This window comes from Miscanthus floridulus, chromosome 3 (genome assembly GCF_019320115.1).
Source record: "Miscanthus floridulus cultivar M001 chromosome 3, ASM1932011v1, whole genome shotgun sequence".
NCBI classification, from domain to species: Eukaryota; Viridiplantae; Streptophyta; class Magnoliopsida; order Poales; family Poaceae; genus Miscanthus; species Miscanthus floridulus.
The window spans coordinates 132,176,579-132,193,762 of record NC_089582.1 but is presented as its reverse complement, the minus strand read 5'-3'; the positions used below and the strand labels follow the sequence as shown (position 1 = coordinate 132,193,762).

The 17,184-nt window shown below is 49.0% G+C and overlaps 2 protein-coding genes across 2 annotated transcripts; one reads left to right on the top strand and one right to left on the bottom strand.

The window, feature by feature from the left end:
• Positions 1-133: 133 nt before the first annotated feature.
• LOC136544457 (uncharacterized) lies at positions 134-12,718 on the bottom strand. The gene is made up of 4 exons (XM_066536614.1): positions 12,609-12,718; positions 9,343-9,637; positions 8,995-9,077; positions 134-1,169 (listed from the first exon to the last, which is right to left on the bottom strand). The coding sequence occupies exons 1-4, from the start codon at positions 12,716-12,718 to the stop codon at positions 134-136; spliced, it is 1,524 nt and encodes a 507-aa protein (XP_066392711.1).
• LOC136546986 (uncharacterized) lies at positions 12,535-15,886 on the top strand. The gene is made up of 2 exons (XM_066538954.1): positions 12,535-13,122; positions 15,342-15,886. The coding sequence occupies exons 1-2, from the start codon at positions 12,760-12,762 to the stop codon at positions 15,498-15,500; spliced, it is 522 nt and encodes a 173-aa protein (XP_066395051.1). The 5' UTR covers positions 12,535-12,759; the 3' UTR covers positions 15,501-15,886.
• Positions 15,887-17,184: the final 1,298 nt, after the last annotated feature.

Here is a 17,184-nt window from a genome sequence, read left to right as displayed (position 1 = left end):
CACCAAACTATGCAATTAGTTTTTTTTTCGTCTACATTTAATACTCCATACACGGGCCACAAACATTCAATGTGATAGGTACTGTAGCATTTTTTGGATATTAGATGAAACTAAACAAGGGCTAAGTGGCTTCTCAGCTCCCAAGATTGTACGAGGCATCACCACCACACTCGTACCCAAAGTAGAGAGTATCAGCAGCGATATCAAAGGCGTCCACCGACACAGAAACCGTGCGGAAGAAGCCCACGAACACCGCTCGCCCGCCGAGACTCTTGGCCGGAACCAGGACGCCGCCGTCCAAATCCACCCTGTACACCGCCCACCTCCTCTCGTAGGTATCGATATGGGTGCATCGCAACATGCGGTGCACCAGCATCAAGTCCCCGGCGTTATCCACCAGGTGAAGACTATCGTTCATCATTTCAGAGACATGTAATGACCGGCCCCAGTCGATGGCCGTCAGCAGCCTCGGCGTCTCCTGCTGGTTTGTGCTGGCGTTCAGAACCTCGATGCCCCCGCGGGTGGCACAGTAGAAGCGACCTGCGAACGGTAAAACCGATCGGAAGCGTCTGCTGCTGTCAACCAAGGCCCAGCGCTCGTCGCCGGGCTTAGCGACGACGAGCACTTTGGGGCAACCGAAGCTGACTGCCACCGTGGAGGCATCATCGACGATGCCGGCGCCATCGACCTTGATAATCTTTCCTAGATTCCTGTCTAGCTGACACTCCGGTTTCAGCAGCGCGGTCACCGGCGGCAGATCGGTGAGCTGGCGCGTGAGCGGGTTAAGCAGGCGGACAACGCGGGTGGGCTCGTCGAGCAGCAGGATGAGGCCCTCGGGGGTGAGCGCGAGCAACGCGTGCTTCTCCAGCTCCGGGAGGTCCATCCGGACACACTCGCCGGTGGAGAGGTTGAGGAAGCGGCGGCGGCGGGTGCGCGCCGCGGCCTTGTCGAGCATGATCCACAGCCGGGGGTGGTAGCGGCTATCACCGAAGCAGCGCTGCGATCGCGGATCCGGGGAGCACCGCCGCCACGCGCGGCACACGGCGCGGAAGCGGACGTAGTCAGCCACGTCTTTTGCTAGGACGAGCTCCGCGATCAGGCCGGCTGGTCCGTCTCCAAGGTTCGCCCAGTCCCTTCTTTCGCTCCTACTGAACGGATTAGTTGAGTTTCTATAAAAAAGAAAAGGCAGGATTCCAACCGTGTAATATCGACCGGAACCAGCTGATAAATGCACACGCCTGTCTGGACGCGCGGTGCGCCGGCGTTTCATCCCCCAAGAGAGGTTAGCAGACCAGGTGCGAGGTGCATGGAGAAGGGCACTCGATCGCCGCTTCGACCGACGGGAAGGTATCTGGGCTGAGTGCCGGTGCTACGATTTTAAGGGCCCTCCGGTGATCCGGCGATCTCGTCGTAATAGCCCCTCTTGACCATGTATAAAATCTTATAATATATAGACGCTAATTTTACTTACAAAACAAAAGCAAATTTAATAACATATTTTTAATTTAACATGTCTGATAATTATCGAATACCTTGAAATACTATACAAATAATTAATTTGAATTAAAAATAAAAAGGAAAAAATACCTTGAGCCTAAACAACTAATCGGTGATCGCAATTCATAAGAAGCAAAGAATCAAGATGTCATCGTCGTGGAGCCCTGCCTGGTCGCCGTCCTCGTGCGCCGTGTCCGTGTCTCTGGTATTCTAGTTCTTCTCGGCGGCGTGGCTCGCCAGCTCCGCGCGTGTAAGGCGCACGTCCCGAACTCACGATCAGAGTGTGTTGTGTGCAGCGTGATTCCTCGCCTCCTCTCTACCCGATAGTCGTGGAGAAAGGAAACTAGGAAAGAAATGTCAATGTTGTCTTTTTAGACCGTCTCGCCAGTTCTATGTCTCTCTTCTTATTAGTTTACTAATGCCTAATGAACTATAGAACCTAAGGATTTGTATACCTGGACTTGAGCCCCTCCTTCACTTCACTTGGGCCCTGGACCGTCGCACCTCGTGGGCTACCTTAGGGCCGGCACACTGCTGGGCTCGGGAGACCGATCGCTTCGCCATGGTTCGACACCACCGCAGCGGAGTTGGATTGAAGCGGTTGGGAAACGACTCGACGGATGCGGCCTTTCGTGTGTTCGGTTTGTGTCTGAGAACAGTCTTGTTTTATGGAGGGAAATACTGATCAGGATCCAGGCGCACGACGCTATGGCCCGTGCGCGGGGATTGGAAGCGGCCGTTGCTGATGTCGCCGTCGTGGCGGTGTTCGACTGGTGCTCCGAGGCAGTTGGGCTACAAGCCGACGCGGTTTCGACAATGTTGGTCTGCGGCATGGGCCTCACTTTCTCTTTCCGTAGGCCCAAGCACTCTGCTGGGCTAGTATGACCACATCAACGGGACGGAGGGGTCTGGGCCAGGGCCATGGTGGACTGGACTGCGACGGATCGAGGGCCCCGGTGGGGGACGCGCAGGCGCAGGGGCAGGGCGGCGCCAAGCAGACAGACTGCCATGGCCTGCGCTGCCCATGAAACCACCGGCACGGCGTTCCGCCCGACACCCCCACTCCGAGCGGCGGGTGGCTGCCTGCCTCCATGCCGCTTGCCGCGGCACCCCGCCTGCCCCCTGGTTCCCTGATCGACCACGCCGTCTCCACCTGGCACCGGCAAGGGCAGAGGGGCGCAGGGGCAGGGCTCACGCTCACGCTGTCACGCATCGCCATCACTCTCACACGCGCGCCCAACCTGGATCGCCGCGCTGCCCTGCACTGCACCCCTCATCAACTCAACTGTTAATCGGCTAATCCCATGTCCAATCAGGCAATCACTGCTCTAGGCTTGTTGCTGGGCTTTTGATTAGGCGGTGATTCCGGATGTCACGCCACGCGCTCATGCAGTCCTCGTCTCCGTCAAGCCCTTTTAGTTTCACCCCAACTTCTAAAAAGTTGCTACAGTACCTGTCACATCGAATATTTGCGGCTCGTGCATGGAGCATTAAATGTAGACGAAAAGAAAAACTAATTGCACAGTTTGGTAGGAAATTGCGAGACGAACGTTTTGAGCCTAATTAGTCCATGTTTGAACACTATTTGCCAAATAAAAACGAACGTGCTATAGTAGCCCCAAAATCCAAATTCCTACGACTAAACAAGGGCCAAATCAATCCATCTGATCTACGCATGCCTCGCATGTCAGTAAGTCCAAACGGTGCTACCGACCGCCACTAGCACATGCTGGTTCATTTCGTCGTAAACGATCGTAGATTATTTACTGCTGACTGGTTTGGTGTGAGAGAAAAATACTATTTTAGCTTATAATCCACGAGCAAGCGAACATGCTGCCCTCTCTTTTCCAGAGCATGAGTGTTTCTTCCTGCTAAGACTCGGTAACTCGGAAATGCAGCGTGTAACCATGATTGGGGCAGCACAGTACAGTTGTTGTCTTTCTTCCTGCCATGGATATACTCCAAGTAGCAGGTAAGCCCGGCCAGGCCATGCATCCGGGGGCTATGCCAGTTGGGGATGCGTGTACCGAGCCCGCGGGATTTATGGAGCTCCTACTGATCTGCACGAGGGGTGCTCCCCGTTCTGCATACCGCCGCCCTTAAACTAGTGTGCTGGGCGCACGAACATTTTTCTACGGAGGACCGAGGAAGGAAAGGATGACAGAAGACTGAAGACTTCCTTCTGGATCGTCTACTCCTAATCTCTATATGCTTCTGCCTCCTTGGATTCGAGTTCGACGAACCAAGGCCTTGTTTAGATCACCTCCAAATTCCAAGTTTTTTCACTTTCTCTTCGTCACATCAATTTTTAGCCGCTTGCATGGAGCATTAAATGTAGGTAAAAAAATAACTAATTGCACAGTTTAGATGGAAATCACAAGATGGATCTTTTGAGCTTAGTTGGTCCACGATTGGACAATATTTACCAAATAAGACGAAAGCGCTACTATTCATTGGGTTGCAATTTTTTGCAATCTAAACATGGCCCAAGACAAATTAAGACTTACCGTTTTGTTGACTCTGATCGTCCAAAACGGTGGTGTTACTTGTGCTGTTGCGCCGTGCAGGCAGCGTCTCTTCGATGTCAAAAGTACCGGATCGAGAGGTCGAGGATCAAGCATGACCCTGTGACTTTTGTTCGCTTGTGGTGCTAACTCGCTAAGCGACGCCAGACAATCACAGGCAAGATCGAGCGGAACAGCCTCTGAACAACAAACAAGTCCCGTAGCGCCGCTCATTTGGACGACGACGACGAGCCTCTCAACACATACGGAGTTAATTACTTTCGCCGTTTCGCGAGCATCGATCCTCCCTTGGTACGCGGGCCCTTTCTCCTCGTCAAGTAGTAGAACTCTCAAAGTCGCAAAGCTTCAAAAGTTTTTGTCCCACTCGTTGACGTAGCTGACGGAAAACGGAGCCTCTTTTACGCCATGCATCGAGCCAGCAGCCGCATGCAGCGAAGTGCGTGATCGGGGTCAGGTACTCAGGTGGGCGCAGGGTCGCGCGGCCAAATGACACTTGCCTTTGGTTAGAGTGACAGGCGTCGGAAGGATATGCTTGTCCTGGCTCCGATCGGATGACTCATCCAGGGCAGCGTGCTTCGAGCCTTGTTCGCCCCCATCATGTACCGGTGGAAGTGGCGAGGGAGACGCTCGTTTGTTTAGATTTTACTCCTGTGTCACGATAAGGTTCGTTAGACCAGTTTGTTTAGTGATGGTGACACTACTAATCGAAGGTCATTATCTGCCAGGGTGGCCTGCATCCTGCAGATCTGAGCTCTTGTTGCCATCCGCGCTCGGCTTGCTCTCTAGCCAACGAGAACTTCAACAGCTGCTCTAGGTAGCACGCACTGGCGGAGCCAAGGGGGGGCTGGCAGGGGCCATGCCCCCCCCCCCCCCCCCCCCACCCCCCCCAATGTTTGACAACAAAAAAAAATTAGTAGTATGGCTTAATATTTTTTATTTATATTAAGAGGAAGATTATATAAAACTCTTGTCATATATACCTATTAATATCTTCTAGATAATATAATCATACAAAACACAACTAGATAATAAAATTATCGCAATAAAAAAGATCGAGCCGGCCCCCCTAGGTATAATTCCTGACGACCGGCCCCTCTGACTATAAATCCTGGCTCCGCCACTGGTAGCACGTACACGGTACAGCTACAGCCATTGGCCAATGTTTACATGCACCTTACAGTCATGTATGTATCTTTCCTCTGAAGATTCTTTCAAGTTCTGTAAAAGGGTCAACTGAACTAACCCAAATATGTTATGCATTGCATCCTCCGATCCCTTGCTACGCGGGTCTCTTTCCTCTGAAGATTCTTTCAAGTACTGTGAAAACGGGGAGTATTGTGTCATAACCTCCGTTTCATAATACTTCCCGTTTATATTTAAGGCATTGCTTGACTCGACATAGTCTTCAACGTTACACTTAACTGTTATATCTCATATAATACGTAATATTCATGAATATGAATGTGGCAACATATGAGCTTTTTTTTCTTCAAATATAGTCCAATTACAGTAACTATAAATCATAGTGAAATTATAGTTGCCCACTATTTAGAAACTGGAGTTGGATAGTTGGTACGTCAGTTCATACTTCAAATCATTTTCATATAAAACTTGCACCCTCTCATGCACGGAGCCAGCGGTGGGGCTAGGGGGGCTCTAGCCCCCCCTACCCATCCTGGGCATGTGGAGTCCCCCTAAGCCCTTTTTTAAAATTTTATGCATATATGTATTAGGTAGGAGGGGCTAAGGTTAAGAGAAGATAAAAAAGCCTCCATTCTTTTGTTCAGCCTTCCCTAAATTTTTTTCAAGCTTCGTCCCTGCACCCTCTAGTATGCCTCAAGCCTCTAGCCGAAACCAGAGTAGCAGCAGACCATAGGGTCAAGGCATTCAAGACGTCCAAGTCCAATCACCAAAGCAGGCCTGAAAGGATCGGCTAAAGATTGTTAAAGCTCTGTGTGGATCGCGGATGTTAAAAGCCAGGAGAGATGAATTGTGAAGTTGTCTAGAGACTGTTAAAAGCTGTTTCCGAAAGCTTATGGTTCTATCTGGATCACGTAGAGGCGTAGGGCTGGTGAAAGTTCTTTAGATAATCCAATTGGGGTCATATTTAAGTGGCGCCGAGCAAACAAAACATTAAATTAAAAAGAGAAATAATCAAGGTGTTCGGCTGGTGCAGGTAACAGTGGATTTTGGATGGTTCTGGATGATTCAATAGTGTTTTGTGAGAGAGAATAAGCTGAAACAAGCTGAAACAATTCGAGACCTGAACAGCCGAACGCAGTGAATATGGACTCTGTTTGTCATGGCTTTGGAAGTTTCGCTCTTTGCAACAGTGCACAAAGGAGTTGGAGTCGGTGAGGCTAAAAATAGCGCTTGTTTGGTATGGCAGAGGAGATGAAGCACTTGAGGCACCTCCGGCTCTGGCTCCTTGTTCACTAGAGAACAGTCTCTCTTCCTAATGTGTTTGGTCTGACTCCTCCACAGAAGTTGTTGTCGGAGTCGAAGCTGAAGTCGTATAGTGACTTAGTCGACTCCTAGTTCATTTTGGAAAGAGAGAGAAAAAAAAAGAAACAACTCCCCATTGCATTGCAAAGAAGGACCAGACCCGGAGCCTCCTAGAGCTCTACCAAACCATACCATAATACATGAGTAGCTAGGTAGCTTTTTCTCACCACATACGAAGTAATTTTTATGAGAGGTGATTTTACACTAATGAAACCATGAAAAAAAGGGTTTTGCATGAAAAAGTATACAACTTATTTTGAACATCGATGCCAATGTGCCATCTCGAAATGGTATCATATACAATTACTTGAGCACGTCACGAACTAATTTGTCCACCCTTCATTCCAAATTATAAAATGTTTTGATTTTTACAGATACGTAGCTTTTGCTACACACTTAGATATACACTATGTCGAAATATATAAATAAAATTAATGTATCTAGAAAAACTATTTTGTAATTTAGAATAGAGGGAGTAAATAACATGTGTGCGCTTTTATATTCAGGCCTATATGTCGATCCTCATCCTCGTCTTCATCTTCTTTTTTCTTGAAGTACAACTCTTCATCTACACTAATGATAACAGAGTACTCCAGATAATATGGCACATACTTTTGTGCCATGGGTTAAAAGAAATAACGGTTATTGCCAAACGTCGCAAGCCGCCTGTGCCGTGAAAGTGAACTTTTTGCCATCTTCATCGGGATTACGGTTACGGGACGAGCCTTCCAGGTTCCAGCGACTAGGGTCGTGAGAAGAGATCAACCGGAGTTCATTTTCGTGGGAGGCGACTAGGCGAGCATGGCACTGTTTCAGGGTTTACAGGACTGTTGGTTCGTGTAACGAGTTCTCGGATAATATAATACAGCTAGGACTGGGGCAATTCTCGAATCCAGTCTGTGGGTTGCTCGAACCCTGACGAGATTAGGGGCAATTCTGGCACCAGTGAGAAAATACATCGGAGCCGAGGCGCCGAGCCGCGCCCGTGCCGGCGCTCCAGGATTTTTTTTTTAATTTTAACATTTTTTTGAAAATTAATTTTAAATATAATACGGTTAGTTTTTTTTTAAACTAATACTTTTGGCCGCACCAGGACAATAGGTGTGGCCAAATGTCTGTGCCGCGTCATGTATGGTGGCGCGGCAGAGGGCTGACGTGGCGACGATCGGAATCGCTGACCGTTGATGGGGCAAGGTCTGCCGCACCACCGATCTTGGCGCGGCAGTGCCGCGCCACGGCGCATGGCGCGGTGGTACCTGGACGGTTTACCGCCTCCACCGTGCCTCGTGCTTGGAACACCGCCACTCGTCGCGGCCACACGTCCATCCACCTATTGCGGCCACTACCGAGGTCTGTGCCGCCAATGAACTTCGCATCAGCGACCACCCCGTCACTCCATGGCATCGAACTTTGCGCCGGCGTCGAGCTCTGTGTTGACGAGCTTTTTGCAACCGAATATTTCACGCGATTCAGATGTACGTTTCATGTGTTTTTCCTTTCAACGGTCGCTCATACTAACCACCATAATGATTGGTCTTCAGTTCCCCCTTACACGTCTCTCACATTAATTATAGGTGAATCAATCGATCACAAGCACTCGTGGACTCATGGTGTTGCTCTTTAACAACTCATAGGATATATACGTACGCACTCATCGTGGAAGTTCATCAGATGCTTTCGACTTCTGGCCTCCTCCTCCCTGTCTATCTTTTCAGCTCCATAGAATAGATAGAAATGCAACTATAAAGCTGCGATCCTCAATTGTTATTCGGTGCTCATCTGTTGTGTAGTATCTTATGACGTCAGGAAAGCTAATCATGACGGCAGTGCTGCCGCGACGCATAAAAACGAATATGAAGCAAATAAATGAAGTCCGTGCGCAAGTTCATAAGCTGCCACATAATATTTTCATTGGTTTAACATAAGTTCGATATAGCACAACCAACTTAGCCTGCAAGTTTTGGACGCCAATAATAATTTGACCTAACAAACTAAGACCCAGGAGTGTAAGGATCCCTCGGACGCCTCTGTCTCTTCGGATTTGTTGGCAACACATTGGGAGTGTAGCCAACGTCGGTATGGTCGCGTCGACGGTGCGTACGGCTCGTACCCTGCAAGTATATGATACGCACGATTACTTATAATTCTTTATGATCGTTAGTTCATGGAGCATACGTATTTAAAAAACTACCTTTGTTAGTACCTGTGAGGCTCCTTGGGTACCAAGCGGGGCACCACCTAGCTGCGACATGCCGATCTCGTCCTGCGTCCAATCGTCCCACTAGTCGTGTTGTCTGCGGAAGCCCGAGGGGCGTCGTCGTCGTTATCGTCGTCCTCGTCGTCCTCGGTTGCAGGGTCCTTCCCAGCGCTATGATGTGGTGGTGTACGCACCGCAAAAGTGGCACATGTCATCTGCTGAGAAGAGTCGGCTGGTGTCCTCAAAGAGACTGAAGACGTGCCACCCGACCGTGACGGAAGTGGCAGTTCCTCATTAGGAGTGTCCATGCAGCTCAGCTTCTGAGCTAGCTTCCTGCAGCTCTTCTTCACCTTCTGCATAAATAGACGTTAAAGTTACTGCATTTCCCAAACGCATGTACACTGAACAAATATTTTCGGAACGGACAAGTTTATGTTTACCTCCACAAAAGCCGTGAGAACGTCTGGCCTCTGTCCTCTAGACTCGTGAAGTCGAAACGCTACTTCATTGGACAGCCTTGACAATTATGTCGCCTGGGTACAGAAACGCGGTTGAACAATTTTAGTACACATACTTAGTACCAAAAGGATAACAAATTGTACCATTTAAGTATCTTACCACGTATCTTTGAAGTGGGACTCTCTGTAGTTGTGTGTCCTCCACAGTGGTAACATCGTACACATCTTCGATGACATCTTCCTCCGAGTCCTCATCAATCACCTCCTCAATGTACGGGGGCTTGATATGTGTCCTTGTAGACCTGTGAAGCCACCACAGGTACTCGTCGAAGGTGTGCTGGTCGTGTGGAGGGCCCGTATGGACCGGATGTCGTACCATGTTCTGCCATGAATGGATGTGCGCGCTGTGTGTCATGCGCCAATCCTTGGTCTTGTACCTCTTCCTGCGGTCATACCTGCAACAAAACGATGTTAGTTGTACCACACACCTCTAAATTATAGCTTTGTTATTAATCGATAACACATCCGTATGATGCTTGGTTGGTGGAGTAAAGCGGTGGTAGGCAGCCTGTCATTCTTCCAAACTATCTGTAGACCCTGATGGGCAAGTGAATCTCAACCATATGGAAGAAAATAAGAGGGACGTCGCAGCAATACTCGTCTGACTCGTCCCTAGTGATAGAACTAAGATAGTACTAGAGCTCCTGAGCATCCCAAGGACACCAATGTACCTGAAATTTCGTAATTGAGTTAGGTTGTGATATAGTGTACATCGAACAAGACACATGTATGATAGTAAAGAGAGCGTAACCTGGTGCTGTGTCAGGACGTCGAGACCGTCCGTGTATTCCATGTACTTGCGCCTCGTATTCTCTCTAACTAACTTTGCTTCCGTCCAGATATACAGAGCTGTAGGAAGTGTATCATGCCCTTTTCATCGATGCATTAAACACGATAATGAATTAGCCATTAATAATCTCATCATATGTAACTGTCTCGAAGAATATAGTGAACCGAAGTACTTACCGGTAAACCATTATTAAGGGGCCTTCCAACGGGCCATCGTTCCCAACACCAAACCTGGAGTAGGTAGGAGCATCCCCCAAGGTTCGCATATCCTGAGGTGCGACGTCAGGCAACGTATAGCTGTCGATACGTCCATGCCAGGACTACGCTGCTCCAGTTGTACGCCGCTATGTTCTCCCACGGCTGGCGCAGTATATCAAGAAAGATCCAGCTGATGGTGTTGCCCGAGGCGTCTAGGAAGAGGAAAGCACCAAGAAAGTGCCAGAGCCACACTCAAGAGAACCTGTCGATCAGAGCCTCCTCAGCCTGTGGGTCCAAGTAATCAAAACGCTCCGTGATCTAGGACGACGAAACACTGGAACTTTTCCTAAAATTTACCAAAGAACATGAGACCCGATGGCTGTAGGAAAACAATGCAAGTATTAAATAGGCTTTAATTTCTCACTTATTTTTCTTGAAAGCCTCGTCGTCCGGTGGAAGAAAGCCAGTAAACTGAGCCACCAGCTCCCTCTAATGATCGTTGTCAACTATATCTGTCACTAGAAGTCCCCCCAGCCGAAGGCCAAAAATAGCCTTCACGTTCTGCATGGTTAAGGTCATCTTGCCACAAGGTAGGTGGAACGTGTGGGTCTTAGGCCTCCACCTGTTATAAGAATAGAACGACTGTTAGTTGTCTCAAATTTATTACAAGAAAGTTTACGTACAAAGAATGCGCCCGCACCTGTCTACAGCTGCAGTAAGTAGTGCTGGGTCAAGGGGCGGAAGACCATGGTTGACAATACGGACAAGCTTGAGGAAGCCGGCACACCGTATGTACGACGCGTAACGCTCGTCCCACTGGTGCGTCCTGATGTGCGTGCGGGGCCTCAAAGGAGGTAAGGCCACCCCTGCGTCGTTGTCACTCAAGATGTGTGCTCGGTGCTGGTCGTCGTACTCCACCTTAAGAATGGGGTACAACGGGTGCTACATGGGGAGGCTATACTGTTACAAATTGATAAATAAAGCATTAGAGTATTCAAATTAACAAAATTTAAATTAACATTATGTAGCATTGCAAAATTTGAACTACTCGTTATGCAATATGAAAGCACATGTATATATTCAAAGTAAAATTAACAGACATATCACGCACTAGTAACATAAACAACTTCATTAGAAATATAAGCATTTGACGAAACTTCATGAAGTCATCAAAATCGACGTATCACACACTAGTAAGTACCGACATTTATAAACTAGTATCTATACTCAAAATCTCTAACTAAATAACTAACTATAAACTAAATAATAAATATCTAATCAATCTCTAAACCCAAAATTTCAACCTCAAACCTAAAAACTACCTACGTAAATCACAAATAAATTCACAAACCTAACTATCCTAAATCACTATCATAAATCAATAACAATCCTATATTACTAATTATCCTATATTCACTAACCTAACTATCCTAAAATTCTAACTGTCCTATATTACTAATTATTCTAAAACAATAATAATAAAAATAACATGAAATCGTACCTTAGGAGCGGGTGGCCTTGACGCACCGGCGTTCATGGCGCGGCCGGCGCGTGCGCGGGCGGGCGGGCGGGCGGGTGCGGGCGGGGGGCTCGCTCGCGATATTTATTCGGCTCTGCCGCGTCACGGATCAGGGCGCGGCAGTGCCGCGCCAAGATCGGTGGCACGGCAGGCCCTGCCCCGTCAGCGGTCAGCGATTCCGGTTGCCGCCACGTCAGCCCTCTGCCGCACCACCATGCATGGCGCGACACAGGCATTTGGCCGCGTCTGGACAATAGGCGTTGCCAAAAGTGTTAGTTTTAAAAAAAATCGACCGTGTTAGATTTAAAATTAGTTTTCAAAAAATATTAAAATTAAAAAAAAATTCTGCCCCGGGCCCCGGCCGAACCTCTGCTGGTGCGAGTAGGGATGAAAACAGATTGGATACGGATGTATATCACCGATGTTACATTTGTTTTCATATTTCTGTCCGGATTCGGATTCGAATACGGACAGTGTCAACTATGTCGGATAGGATACGATTGGATATCGACGTCATAAATATCTGATTTGAGTATTTGGATACGGATACGATATCGGATATTAGATATCTGAACTCGGATACGGACAGATCTCAACCCATTTAATCGGATTCGAATATAATAAAAAAAAAAAATCCGCCACACTGCCACGGTTGCCACCGCGGGCGCATCACCGATCCACCGTCGCGACGAAATGCCTTTCATGCCCCTTGCCCCGCCTTGTACAGTTGTACTACTCCAAACGGGCCTCCCCTCTTGCTTTGCTGCTCAGCGCCGCAGCGGAAAAGGGACGCGTCGTGTATTCCGTGCCCGGCCCCCCTTCCCTCCTCGCAGAGTCGCAGCCCCCTCGTCCTGACTCACGCGACGCGCGCGACGACGCGGCAGAGAAAGCCAGGAACTCCATAAAGGTTTCGGTTTCGGAAGCCACTCCACACCTCCACTGCTAGCGAAGGGAGCCAGCAATGGCGCATCGCGGGCCGTGACCGGCGTCGCTGGAGACGGGATAACAAGAATGGCTGCGGTGGCGCGCGGGCCTGCGATGGCGCCGGCGGCCGTGCCGGGCGCGAGGGCGGCGGCTGCTGCGGCCGCGGCGGCGGAGGAGATGCGGTGGCGGCAGCTAGACAGCGGCGTGAGCGCGGTGTCGTTCGGGTTCGTGGCCACCGCCATCCTCGTGTCCATGTTCCTCGCCATGGCCATCCTCGAGCACTTCCTCCGCCCCCCCGCCCACGCGCCCGGGCCCGGGCACGGGCACGCGCCGCCCCGGGGAATCCTGCGCCGCCTCCGCCTCTTCCTCGGCCGCGGCGGCGAGCGCGGCGCCGCCCCCGGCGCGGATCTCGAGGCGGCGAGGAAGCTCCAAGGCCACGCGTCCCTCGAGGTACTGGCTCCTACGGCACACTGTTCCCGCACGCTCTCCTGGCCTCCCGCCCATCCATGGCGCCACGCTTTAATCATTCCGTCGCCTAGCCTTTTTTCCTCAGCTTTCTGTTCTCGCGTGGCTTGCTTTTCGCTATTCTGTGTGTCTGCGCATCTGATGGACCTGATTGCGAATCTTGTCGGACCCCGGTTCTTGTCGTCCTCTAGTCTCTGCCATGCTCGAACATAATGCAGCGGTGGAGTGGAGCGAAGGCATCTAGTCCTAGCGAGGAAGATGAAACTGCAATGATGTCTTACCTGTAGCTGTTAAATAACTGGCCGTTAAAGAGATCGTGCAACTGCAGTCCCGTAGGTTTAGAAATTAGTACCACCCCTATTATGATTCGCTGCATAATACTAGGTGTTTATCTGTGTACAGGGAAAGGTCATGCATTGCATTACTAAAAAAGGGCAAAGGAAGCTATTTTTATCTGATATTCACATTCTAGTAGACGTTTTGGTGTTGTCAAAACATAGAAGCTGTTGTTCAAATATGCACTTGAGTTCTACTAGGACTGATGTAATCCGAGAGATTAGGACATGTCGTTTAATTATTTTAGTGGGCATGCCATTGTTGGTTGCTCCAATTTCATATATGCCCATCATGTACATACTCTGCTTTTGCATCAATACTTTTTTAGAAATTTCGTTCTTACTAATTTCTTTTGGTAGCGCTGCCATTTATACTGGTCTCTGGAAAGTGGGGGAGAAGTACTTGTTCAGTGCCGTGAGAGGTTAGAGTAGATAATGGCTAAGTTCCCTCTATCTTCCCCAATTTTTATCCTATGGCTAAGTTCAGTTAATGCATCTGTATACTTTGTGACAAGAATCTTCATATTTCTCTGAAGGAATATATAGCGAATGAGCCATAAAAGATTGGGACCTATAATCCTTCAGAAAGGAGAACATGGGTTATGGAATTGAGAGGGAAATTTGGCTGACAGCAGCAAACAGACAAGGGCCCATCCTTGTCTGCAGCCACACCAAAATTTGGTCCCAGTGTAGTTTAGGAATTGCAACCTTGGTTGTCCACAGGACCACAGCTACACAAGGTCCCAGGTGCAGTCATCATTTTTGCTGCTTGAAAGTTGTTAGTAATGTGGAGCATCTTATTATTAACATGGGTCACCAGTTTTGTTTGTTTGTTTTTTGTTTTTTTGAGGAAAAGATGGATCAGCAGTTGAACTTAGTTACTGTTGTAGTAGTGGGTTAGACCATGGAGATAAAAAAAACATTTACTCTCATGAGAGGTGTACCAAACCACAAATATAAATTACGTTCTTCAAACAATTTGAAAAATTAGAACTTTTCCTATCCAACTACTGAAACATCCATTTCAGTTTACTGTAGAAGCTGGCTGGCAGATAGATCCATACTGTCCTTATTTTCAATTTCAAGTCTATTGCTTTGCTATGCAGAGTTCAGACAATGTAATGTAAAAGTATGCACTATGCACTACATGCGATAACTAATATCAAAATTTTGCACTAACTGCTTGCTAACTTCATCTTGTGTTCTAGTGTATCAGTGGTGGAAAAGTACATTAATTGTAATTTGTAAGCAAACTAGCACACTGAATCGACAAGCTGTAGTGCTGTACCCAAAAGTGGACAGTACAACTACCTGTATTCAACTCATGTTCAGCATTAGTTCCTGCTTACCAGTGCACAGGATCGACTTTTAGTGTTCACTGGGGGAGGTGTGAAAAAACTAAATGCTAAACTATGTTGCAGGAGACTAGAGGATCTGGCCTGAACCATTTTGCCTATTTAACTATGGTGACTACAAGTAGGATTGATAGCCTCTTCTAGACCTGGTTTTCTCATGACATAGCGAAATTACCAAGTGCAGAAAAACCATATCTATTGTGCAACTGCTGAACTCATCTGTGTAAAATACTGCCCTATACCTCGATCTTGTAGTTTTTGCCAGTTTACACAAGAACCTCTTCTTGTGAAAATGGAAGCCTTTCGACTTCATTATCATGAAGTTAGCATTTGCTCTTGTATGAAAATATCATGATTTCAGATTTCAGTTCCATGAAAATATCTCGCGTGTTTGTTTCTGCTAAAATATATCATGCTTCCCCATCGAAATATACCACATTTTTGTTTTTCACATTAGCCACAGTGGGCTCACTTGAGACATTCTCATTGACCGCTTTCTTCATGATGCTTGCAGATACCTGTTTACCCCAAAGGCGTCTCAGTTCTGATGCCGGGGCAAGACATGCCAACGTTCATCGCGCATCCTGCCCCTGCTCCCTGCCCCCCAGAGAGGATCCGATGGCCATCACACCAGTCCCCTCCTTTCACTGGTTCCTCGTCCAATCCTAGCTAGGGTTGCTGAAGCAAAACCACATTCAGAGCGCCCGGCTGTTGTCAGTCAACCACCAAAGTATGTGCAGGGGCAGCCGTGTGCTCTGTGGGCGTGTTGCCGATGATCCACTCCGTCTCTGGTGGCTCAGGAGCATGACAGTCAAGACGGGCTCTCCCCTTCTCTCTTTCTGTATCTGTACAGGTTTAGGTCTTGTTCTGAAGCAAGTTTTATACTGCTGCCCCCTGCTGCTGCATTGTGGCGGGCGAGCGGCGGCTGGTGGATCCGTGGAGCTGTTGCTGCTGATCCCACTTGCGTGTGTTAGTAGATGCCTGATGGAGCATGTAATGTTAAACTCTCTTGGCAAATGTGGACCTCCAGATGTTTAATTTCAGGAAGTCTTTTCGTCTGATTCTATTCTATCTGATGATTGGTTTTCGAGTGCCTGCTGTGTTCGACGTTCAAAAGAAGTACTGCATATTTGCATTTTTTCCTTATTTCTCGAAGCAGAGAATTACCAAGGACCCACAGGTTTATAAGGCTGAAAACATACGTTATCAGAACTGTGGGCAAAGGTGTGCGAAGGCGCCAGGCTGCGTGTGTGGTCAAGTAGCGGCCACCTCACCTGGCTTTGTTTTCCTTTCGGTTGCTGCGGTCGCTTTCTCGCGCGTGATAATGCCGTAATTGGTCAAAATCAAAATCAATAGCAGAACGGTATGACTACAACCGTGCGAAGCGGCTCGCTAGCTTTCCGTTCTCAGGTGACTACGCCGTCTTGTGTCGATGCTGAACCTTGACAGTTGACAGGTTCGGTGGTGACGGGCGACCCGGCACGTCAGACGACGCTCTAAGTAGACAGGCAATTCGACAGTCCAAACGGCGAAGCAGTCATTAGGGGCAAGTGCCCAGGGTGTCATTCGGTAGTCTGTCAGCGTGCGGGGCCCTTACTCGACGGAACGTCTCGTTCAGCTAACCTGACAGTGCAGTGACAAAATCACGCTGCAACCGCGAGGTAACGAGACCGTAACCACTGTCCAGTAAGGGCAGTCCCAATGAAAAAAAAAAAGTTCCTATAACGTAGGATAGCGCAGCGAGAAACAACTGCTTCACAATGCAAGATTTTCTACCGAGGTCCAAGCAAAAATTTGCCCGATCATTTAACGGATTCCTCTCTCCCGTCTCTGGATCTTCTGCGGCTCTGCGCGTTTGGCTCTTTTTCCTTTTCCACTATCGCGTGTGTCCGGCCGCCGGTGTTGCTAGCTTCTCTCGACACATTCTCAAGTCTTGCTTGCTTCTCTTCGAAGATGGAACTCGCCAATATCCTTCCGGGAAGCTCCAGTAGATGGTTTTAATTGGATCGAGGTGAAGAGCGGAGGAAGAATCTTGCCGGCGTGTGGCTTTTATAGCGAGATTCTGCTCACCTGTGCGTGGGTAATGGCCAGCAATTCTGCCTCGCCTCCAGCTTCGCGAAGGCGCTCCAGAACGCCGCGGTGTTGGGCGTGGCCCCGCGCAGCTGTCACCGGCGCCGTCGGCCGCCGAGCGGGAAGCAGCAGAGCGCGTGCACCTGTCTAGAGAGTTCTCCTGCATGTACTCTGCACCGCGCTGCCTTGCGTGCCTGGCACCGCGCAGGCACTGGCCACCGACGCCGTCGGCCGCCGAGCGGAAAGCAGCAGAGCGCGCGCATCGGATGGGGCGATGCGGGCCGCGC

What these genes read in the sequence shown, in the direction of transcription:
- LOC136544457 (XM_066536614.1), bottom strand. Translation starts at nt 12,718, where the DNA reads ATGCGCCATTGCTGGCTCCCTTCGCTAGCAGTGGAGGTGTGGAGTGGC. An exon ending in CGCGTCGTCGCGCGCGTCGC is followed by an intron (nt 9,638 to 12,608) that starts GTGAGTCAGGAC and finishes GTTTTGTTGCAG; the next exon opens with GTATGACCGCAGGAAGAGGT. An exon ending in GAACTGCCACTTCCGTCACG is followed by an intron (nt 1,170 to 8,994) that starts GTCGGGTGGCAC and finishes TCTTTTTTATAG; the next exon opens with AAACTCAACTAATCCGTTCA.
- LOC136546986 (XM_066538954.1), top strand. Translation starts at nt 12,760, where the DNA reads ATGGCTGCGGTGGCGCGCGGGCCTGCGATGGCGCCGGCGGCCGTGCCG. An exon ending in AAGGCCACGCGTCCCTCGAG is followed by an intron (nt 13,123 to 15,341) that starts GTACTGGCTCCT and finishes TGATGCTTGCAG; the next exon opens with ATACCTGTTTACCCCAAAGG.